The sequence below is a fragment of the Acyrthosiphon pisum genome, chromosome X (genome assembly GCF_005508785.2).
Source record: "Acyrthosiphon pisum isolate AL4f chromosome X, pea_aphid_22Mar2018_4r6ur, whole genome shotgun sequence".
In the NCBI taxonomy this organism is placed as follows: domain Eukaryota; kingdom Metazoa; phylum Arthropoda; class Insecta; order Hemiptera; family Aphididae; genus Acyrthosiphon; species Acyrthosiphon pisum.
This window is the reverse complement of record NC_042493.1, coordinates 7,156,642-7,166,102: the sequence shown is the minus strand read 5'-3', so window position 1 is coordinate 7,166,102 and position 9,461 is coordinate 7,156,642. Positions and strand designations below refer to the sequence as shown.

General features: G+C 26.1%; 2 protein-coding genes across 2 annotated transcripts in view; both read right to left on the bottom strand.

Moving 5' to 3' along the window:
- LOC103308338 (myelin regulatory factor) overlaps positions 1 to 9,461 on the bottom strand; it is a 197,241-nt gene that overhangs the window by 69,388 nt on the left and 118,392 nt on the right. The gene's annotated exons all lie outside the window — the stretch shown is intronic.
- Positions 562 to 1,740, bottom strand: LOC100569547 (inhibitor of growth protein 3-like). Its single transcript, XM_029485899.1, has 4 exons — positions 1,637 to 1,740; positions 991 to 1,151; positions 790 to 919; positions 562 to 692 (listed from the first exon to the last, which is right to left on the bottom strand). Exons 2-4 carry the CDS (start codon positions 1,134 to 1,136, stop codon positions 588 to 590), a joined length of 381 nt encoding a protein of 126 aa, XP_029341759.1. The 5' UTR covers positions 1,137 to 1,151; positions 1,637 to 1,740; the 3' UTR covers positions 562 to 587.

Sequence of the window (9,461 nt, the reverse complement as noted above, 5' to 3'; positions counted from 1 at the left end):
CCAAACGATTGCTTGGCTAACCCAAAATAAGCTCATAACAAATAAATATTCCAGAACTGATGTAAGCCAAAAACACTTCCTTCAAACTTTTGAACAGTCACCAATTCAGTGGCGTATTTGTGAATTTTTCATGGAGAGGTCCTGTTAATTTTCCAAACACAAAGAGAGGGGCTCCGCTACAGAATATATTAATATATATATTATATACATATATATTAGATGTTTACATAGGTATTTATGAGACCAATGGGAGTCCCCTTCCCCGTAAATAAGCTACTGTGCCCATTCTCCATTATGACATCGTTTGAACAGTCAATCTTGCATCGAGTACTCATGGGTCTCCGACAGACTGGTAATACAATTTGACGTGTTTTCATGATATGTACTGATTTCACTCGAAACACATTGTTTTTTACGATCTAATCAAAAAGTAATAAACGAAACATTATTATAATTTATATTAGTTATACCACAGATTAAATAATTTAAACCTAATCACACCCCAAGCACCCCCCTAGTTGCGCCTATGGTATAAGCAAACACAATATATTAATATAGCAAAGCAATGATGTGGTAGTACAAAATCTTTATATTTTTCTCTTCAGTTTGATAATACACTTAGGGCAATACCACTTTCCACGTGGTTGTTTTGTAATACCAACACATTCATAATGAAACCATTCATGTGGGCACTAGAAAAAGAAATATGAATTATTTAAAATATTGAACATTTTTAAAAATGACCACTTATAATATTTGTTAAATTCATTTTTTTATAATTATACATACATTTTTATCATCACAAGCTACCATTTTACCATATTCTACTCTATTACATAAACAATATCGAAGCTCATTAGGATCATTTGATTCGTCTTCATCAGTTGATTTTTCTTTACAAACAATTCCTCTTCTAAGTCTAAAATTTTTTTAAAAATTTTACAATATTATAATTATCAAAGATATAGCTGTAAATATTACTCTATTTACTTTTTATGTTTTTTTGTTTGGTTACTGCTAGAAATAAATTCTGAATTTTCTTTATTATTGGAAGATGCTTTTGATAAAAACTCCGGTTTGTCTATAATTTGACCATAATTAATTGCATCAACAGATGCTTTTAACCTAGCGGACATCTGTCCATGAGATGGCTGAAACAAATAGGTACATTAAAAATATTTATATTTTAAAGGTAAATTAAGGACAGACAAGCTTATCTTTGGAAAATTTTCTCAATGATTCAATTCACTTATCATAGACTCTATGATAAGTGACAACTCTATGACATAGAGAACTGTAATGTATAATATATAATATATAATATAATATTAAATTAAATTTCAAGAACAATAAATTATGAGAGCCTATATAAGAGTTTGCTGTCCAGCATTTTGAATAATTGTTCATTACGATTTTGAGATTTAATACTTAAAACCATATTAAGAATCTTAAAAATCACAATACACATTAATTATGACAGCTATAGAAGTAGAATATTAGCTCAATATATATTATATTTTATTTAGGTATATAGGTTATTCATTCGAAATTCAAATTTAATGTAATATAGAACATACGGGAACAACTTTGTTTAACAATCTAAAAAATTTCAGGAGTATACAATTATTACAAGTACCTAAGTTTTGTGTTCCTCGCATATTATACAAAATTCATGAATATCTTACAATTTAGTACATTACTAAAAAATTATTAAAAGTTTCATGCTATGTCACATTTTAAAATACTTCATCATAACATCGAATATTTCGAAAATGTTATCAAGTATTGGAAAAAATAAAATAAATATTTAGTGTATATTTCAAGTATCTATGGTTATTTTTTTTTTGAATTGCAACAAAATAATGTAATCATTCAAAGAGAATTCTTTAATATACAGCTGAAAATCCAATATCAAAAAATGTTAACTTCAAACTCTCATAAAAAATTTGTTTGACTTTCCAATAAACTTTTTTTTTAATAAAGGTAAGTAATTTATGAGTTCTTAATCTTGTTTAAATCTTTGTAAATTTACAAATCTTAGATATAAATAAAACAATTTTTATGCATTTTTAACTAAAAATAGTTCAGATGCCAAAAAAATGTTTATAGATACTTGTTTAATAAACAAATATATACTTTTGAAAATAAAAACTGCATGTACCTATACAAATTTTTATGAATTTCTGGTGTTGCAAAAATATAAACTTGCACATAAAGTGCTACATTTGCTACACCTAATTTACGCTACTATGGCTACTTTTATTTATGGTAAAATACTGCCTAGAAGTAGTTTAAAATTCTAAATATATAATACAGTTCACTTAAGTTAGATAATTTTAGTTCAAATTTCACCAAATGTTTATATTAACAGTGTCTATAGTATAATAGAAAAAGAAAATTGGATATAATTTTACACGTGTATTTTATATTTCATCAACCTATCAATACATTTATGTTTTTCATTAATTTACGATTATAAGCCGAGCGATAAATGAATTGATTTTACAATGATGGCATGCAACCTGACCCTACAATACTAAAATACTTTACAAGACTGATTATTCGATTAGATTTATAAAATAATTTTGTACATTTAAAATTCAAATATAATTTTTTATTAGGTATATTTGGAAAAGCGTTCTTAAAAAATGCTATAAGTAAACAACTCGACAACATTATATGCGAACGTGAATTATTTAATTTAAAAGCGGGAAAATCTAGATAAGACAATTATATGTGTATTAATCTATATAGCATTAGGTAGTTTTATTTGTATATTAGGTATTATATGTTTTTTTAAGTATTATTAAGATGGCGTTATCGGGAATGATTAAGCGATTAGCCACAATTGGATTGTATTATAATAAATTATTTATTTTAGATTCTAAGTGGAACGATGAATGCATTGATTTTACAATGATGTGTGTCTTTTTTTTCTTTTTTTATTTCTTTTTTAATTTTTTAATTTTAAAATTTTTTTTGTGTCTGAGTACACGAGAAGTAGTCGAAATAATATTTCGATTTTCAACTTCAATATCTTGTTCGGTGGGAAAGTGAATATTGTTGGTGCATTGGAGAGGTCAAAATTTAAAAAAGCACTGTGAAAAACAAAAGAAAAATTAAGGAAAAATGGAAATTTCAATTAAAAATTTCAAATCGATTTTTCATAAAATTGACTTTGATTTTTGGTGTAACTTTAAAACAAATGACCTTAGATATATGACATTTTCACCGATTGTTTATATTTGAATTTTCTATACACGATAAAATTTTCAACATATTTTGATTTGTTTTGAACTGTTTAGGGACATTTTCAGTTTCCTATTTTATTAATTTCTTTTTCTATGAATGTCAATAAAACTTTATTTGCTGGGTAAAAATACTTTAAAATTTAATACAAGACTCCTACTATATTGTTACATCGACTTTTGAAAAATATTAAAAATCCTTGGTCACAGTTTTTTTTTATAAGTATTTAAAGTTCAAAAATTGACAACATATGGAAAAATCACGAAAATAAGCAAATTATTTTTAGTTAAGAATTCATAAAAATTTTTCTTCTTAAATCTAAGATTTTAAAATGTAATAAAAGATTGTTTAAAAGATTATCTACCTTTGTAAAAAATTAAATGTCTACCGGCAAGTCAAATTAAATTTTTATGTGACTATGAAATTCAAATTTTTACAATATTGGATATTCATTCGATTTCTCGTGTAGCGATTTTCTTATTTTGTTGTAATTCAAAAACAAATAACTGTAGATACATTAAAATTTCAGTGAATGTTTATTTTATAAATTCTTATACTTGATATAATTTTCAAAATATTTTAACTTGTTTTGAGCAGTTTACGGACAATTTCATATTTCAATTTTTTTGTTTTTATTTTTTATGAATAACAATAAAGTTTTATCTGTGTGGCCAAAAAGTGTAAAAATTTAATACAAGGCTCCTGATATATTGTTACCATAGAAATTGAAAAATATTAAATATATATAGGCACAATTTTTTTTTATAAGCATTTAAAGATCGTATTTTGACAAGTTAATTTTGTAGTTAAAAATGTATAAAATGTTCAACTTTTATATCTAATGTATGAACATTTATTACAAGATTCCACGTAAATAGTTAATACTGTAAAATCTGTTACCAAATAATCTAAAAAATACATAAGCACAGTTTATTTTTATAGTCATTTTAAGTTCAAATTTGGACGAAATTACATATTAAAAAACCTAGAATGGATAACTATTTTAGTTATTTTGTTGTGATTGTATAATATTACTAGTACTTGAAACTTCTAACGTATACTATTATACATATATGATAGTATCACGGTTTATTTTGATGTATAACACGTTAACTATGGGATATTATTATATGATTAATTTCGAATTTTTTTTTAGTAACTATTATAGGTCAATTTTTTTTTTTAATACTTTAGATAATTATATAATATGTCTTATACTTAGACTGACATACCGTCTCAGCTCAGAATCGTTTTTATTATACAATGATATTATATCATTGAATTCAAATTTAACACGCCGTATTATACAATGACCCACTTGTAACCTATACTATACAGCAGAGTGACATCCACTTGCCCACATTTTTGATTTTGTGTTTTAATTTTTAAGTATTATTAGACATGAATTTATCTTAAAGTATATAAATGTACATACTCAATGATTCATTGACAATGAATGTATTATAACATTATTATATTTTACTAATACATATTCAATATAATTTTTTTTAATTAAAATAAAATATAGGACCTAGTATATCTATTACTATTACATAGGTACATACATTATAATATTTTATAATAGCATTTTTTTTAACTGGTTGCACTGCCCTTGCACCGGCCCTGGTAATACCTACTTGTAATTGCATTTAATAAATCGTTAATTGAACTTTGTTTTTAAATGTTTAAGAGAATACACAATATAGATAAATATATCTATGCATTTGAAATATTTAGGGGGGGTAGAGTCACATTAAAATGTTGGTACTGATTTATGGACTTTTTTTTTGTGGTCCTCTAACATATACCTAATATAAACTAAAAGGTTAAAAAAATAAATAATGATAAACCATATTGTATGTTGGGGGGAGTGAGGGGGGTATAACATATTATGATCAGCCACCACCAATACCCACATAGTTACGCCTATGATGTATACATAGAAATGTGGCCTGGGTAATACATTTTCCCGACATGAAGTTTTCTCCCAGGCCCTCCCTGTTATTACACATTAACTGAGTCAAAGTATGTACATTTATAATACCTATACTTTAAAATAAACTCATAATAATATTTAATATTAATGGAAAATCGAAATAGAACGGTTTTTAGTCAAAAAATACTTATTGTATTCATCAATGCAAAATATACTATTGGTTGGAAATAGTACGTATTGATCCAACTGAAAATAAGAAAAGCTATATTTAAGTACAAAAAATAGATTTTGAAAAACTTTGGCTAACAAGATTAAATTAAACAGATTTTTATCTATTTTTACCCATTTACTTAAAATTTATATCTCAATTATTTAATATACGGCGGGAAATTACATCTTCTGAAAAATATGCAAAAGACCAATAGTACAATTTGCATTGTCACCCCACAATTGTATTATACCTAAGTGAAATAATGCACTTTGAAGAAATTAATAAATAACAATGATTTAAAAAGTCCGAGAACTAAATGTCTTATAATCAAAATGTGCTGGGAACTAAACTTTCTATTGTTAATAACTCATTGGGACCTAACGTCCCATCTTAATAATTTCCGGGGACGAAACATCCAAGATTCATTACTTATATATACAGGCATACCTAATACCTACTAACATTAATTTTATGTTGAAGCATTTTACAAATGAATATAAATTTTATATGCAATTTATATATCTACATACTTATTAAATTAAAAATATATATAATTAAATAATATCTCAGTCTTACTTCTTTTGAATATAGGTAATTGATAATTACTCTAGATTCAGCTTCTTTCTCCTTTATTTCCTTAATTTTATCAATTTTTATATAGCAAATTTCGCACATTATACGCGGTTTTTGATCATTGGGTTCGACCTAAGGAAAATCCAATAAATCAATTTTATTACAATGTTTTTATTTTTTTTATTCATATCTAAGTATGTACAGTAATATCGAACAAGTCCTTCAAATATTCCTTTAACGTTTTTCCTACATGAAGTGGCTTGTATATGTCTAGGAAATTGATATTTCTGTTTGGTTCTGGCTGTCTTAGACACATTATGCAAATCTCAACATTTTCACTGTGCAGTTGTCGATTCATGGTAGTCAATGGGTTTTTGAGCAATTCTACAAGAAAATAAAATAAAAACATTATTACAAATATAGTTTTGTAATGATTAGCGATGGTATAAAATAGCAGTAACAGTAATTTTTATAAGAATATCCAGGGGCGTCATTGGTGGGGGGGGGGGGGGGTGGGCAGGGTGTGCAATGACACCACTAACTTAAAAAATGTTAACAATTGGCCTGCCATTAATACTCCAATGCGCCGTCATAATTAACTTATACATGTTTTCATATATAGGTAATATAAAATATATATATTTTAAGTTTTTGTATATGTACAGTAATGACATTAGCTGGTTGCTTTAACTGCTTATAAGCTTTTAATTCTTTGAATTGCTAGCTATTTAAAAGTTGCATTAGTCGTTATGAGTTTCAATTAGAATTATAAAAGGGAAGGAAAGAATATTTACATAGGTTTGCATAGGTTTCCTACATTTATATATATATAAATATATATATTTTTTAATGGCCTGGTGAAATGTCAAAATTGGCCTGCCTAAAAGTTTGCACACCCAGAAAAAAAACTGAAATGACGCCCCTGAGAATATCCCAACATAGGCTACTCTGGATAATTAATTTCTAGGTTCTAAAATGTCAGACCAATTTGAGACTATGTTTTAGATTCCTTTCTGTTTATTCTGTACTACTAATATGTTACCATATTTACATGTAACACAATCTAGCTATTCACTATAGCCTGCCATAAGGCTGTTTTGAAACCTACATACTACCACGAGTGTCGTTTTCTGTTTGGCCATTTGAATAAATATAATATAATTATCATATTATTTATCAGATATTGTGAAAAACCACCAGTGATATTTTAGTGCTTAGACTCGTATATTAAAATATCTTTTATAATTGTTTAGTTATGTTGCGATTTATGTAAAATAATATAGTAGGTAAGTAAAATACTATATAGTGATCTAACCTATCTCTGAACCAAATGATCCCGTGTACTTCACAACCAATAAATATAATTGTTTAATAGTTATATTATTATATTGAATAACAATTTTAAAATATTGTTAAATTATCATTTTGTATTATTACTTTAGATTCTGAGTGGAACGATGAATGTATTGATTTTACAATAATGTGTTTTTTTTTGTCTGTCATCACCTTTTAAAACAGTACCTTTTCTGATAGGAAAGTGAATCTAGTTGGTACTTTGGGGGGTCAAAAGTAAAAGTTTCCCAAAAGTTTTCAAAAGTGCCGTAAAAAACAAAAGAAAAATTAAGAAAAAACGGGAATTTTTACGCAAAATCTGTTTTTGAGGAAATCGAATTTGATTTTTGGTGCAACTTTTAAACAAATTACCGTTAATACATGACATTTTTACTGAATGTTTATATAAACATTTTCTATACACCATGCCTATTAAAAATATTTTGAACTATTTAGGGACATTATTTCAGTTTCTAATTTTTCTTTTTTTATTATCCTATAAATATCAATAAAATTTTATTTGTTGGGTACAAAAGCTTGAAAATCTAATACAAAGTTCCTACTATATTATTACAATGACATTTGAAAAATATTAAAAATTCTTCGTCACAGTTTTTATTTTTAAACATTTGAAGTTCAAATATTAACAAAATACGAAAAAATCACGAAAATTAGCAAATTATTTTGAGTTGAGAATCATAAATATGTTCATTTTTAAATCTAAAATTTGAAAATGTAATACAAGATTATTCATAAGTTTGTCTACCTTTATCAAAAAAAAATGTCTACAAGCAAATCAAATCAAATTTTTATGAGCGTTTGACGTTCATATTTTTACAAGATTAAGTATTCACTCGATTTCTCATGCAGCGGTTTTGTTATTTTATTGTTATTCAAAAACGAATAGCTGTAAATACATGAACATTTTACTGAATGTTTATATTTTCATTTTCTATACACCTTAAATTTTGAAAATATTTTGACTCTTTTTGAGCTGTTTATGGCCATTGTCAGTTTTAAATATTTTTAGTTTTTTTTTCTATAAAATATATCAATAAAATTATGTTTGTTGGGTAAAAAGGCGTGAAAATGTAATGCAAAGCTATATTATTACAATATCAGTTGAAAAATATTAATAATACATAAGCACAATTTTTTTATGAGCATTTTAAGTTCAAATTTTGACAACATTTATCAAATTTAAAATTTAATAATTATTTTGTAGTTAAAAATGTATAACATTTTCAACTTTTGTAGCTAAGGATTGAAAATTTAAAATAAGGTTCTACGTAAATAGGTAAATATGTAAATTACTTTACTGACTGACGTTTTTCGTTAAGAATCATTGAATTCAAATTTAACACTATCCATTACAGTAACCCACTTGTAACCTACTTTACAGCAGAGCGACATTCACTTACCCACTTTTTATTTTCAGTCTGTGTACACTGTACCTACACGATAATTAGTCGAATAATGCTTAAATTTTCAATTCCAGTATTTTTTTCAATGGAAAAGTGAATCTAGTTGGTGTATTGAGGACGCCAAAATTTTAAGTGCCCAGTTGTTTTCAAAAGTACCGGGAAAAATAAAATTTTTCAATTTTTAATTTTTTTAGTTTTTTCCTTCTATAAAATCAATAAAATCTTCTTTGCAGGGTCAAAAAACGGGAATATTTACTTCATCTTTACCGGCAACTATAATAAGAGGGCTCACTACCACGTCTTTTTTTGTCAAAAACTACTGTTTCTATTGAGTTTAAGATTGTGTTTGTAGATCGATCTGGACAAAAATGACTACTCTGCTTTTAGTACCTAATAAGAAACATTTATACTAAACGCATGACGTAAACATAAATAATATTATAACCTACAGTATGCTAAAAGTCGGCCTTATATACAAGTGACCTTTTAACCAAGTCTCATGGCACTGTTTAACAATATCCGATTCGCTAATAATTATATCGCATGATATGACGTCATTTTGTACATTATTAATAATAACAACGATGTTGTTGTTGCACAATATGATGATACATACAATATTAAATTATATTCAACAGTTTCTAATTCCAACGATACGTGTCGACAATTATTACGATTTTCATTCTGAAAAAATATTTTGGGTGAGCAAAACATCACCTATTGACCCTGTTAGCTT

Excerpts from the sequence above, each read along its gene's own strand:
- LOC100569547 (XM_029485899.1), bottom strand. The coding sequence starts at position 1,136 with ATGTCCGCTAGGTTAAAAGCATCTGTTGATGCAATTAATTATGGTCAA. Across the intron at positions 920-990 it reads CAAACAAAAAAACATAAAAA|ACTTAGAAGAGGAATTGTTT; the intron begins GTAAATAGAGTA and ends AAAAAATTTTAG. Across the intron at positions 693-789 it reads TAGCTTGTGATGATAAAAAT|TGCCCACATGAATGGTTTCA; the intron begins GTATGTATAATT and ends TTCTTTTTCTAG.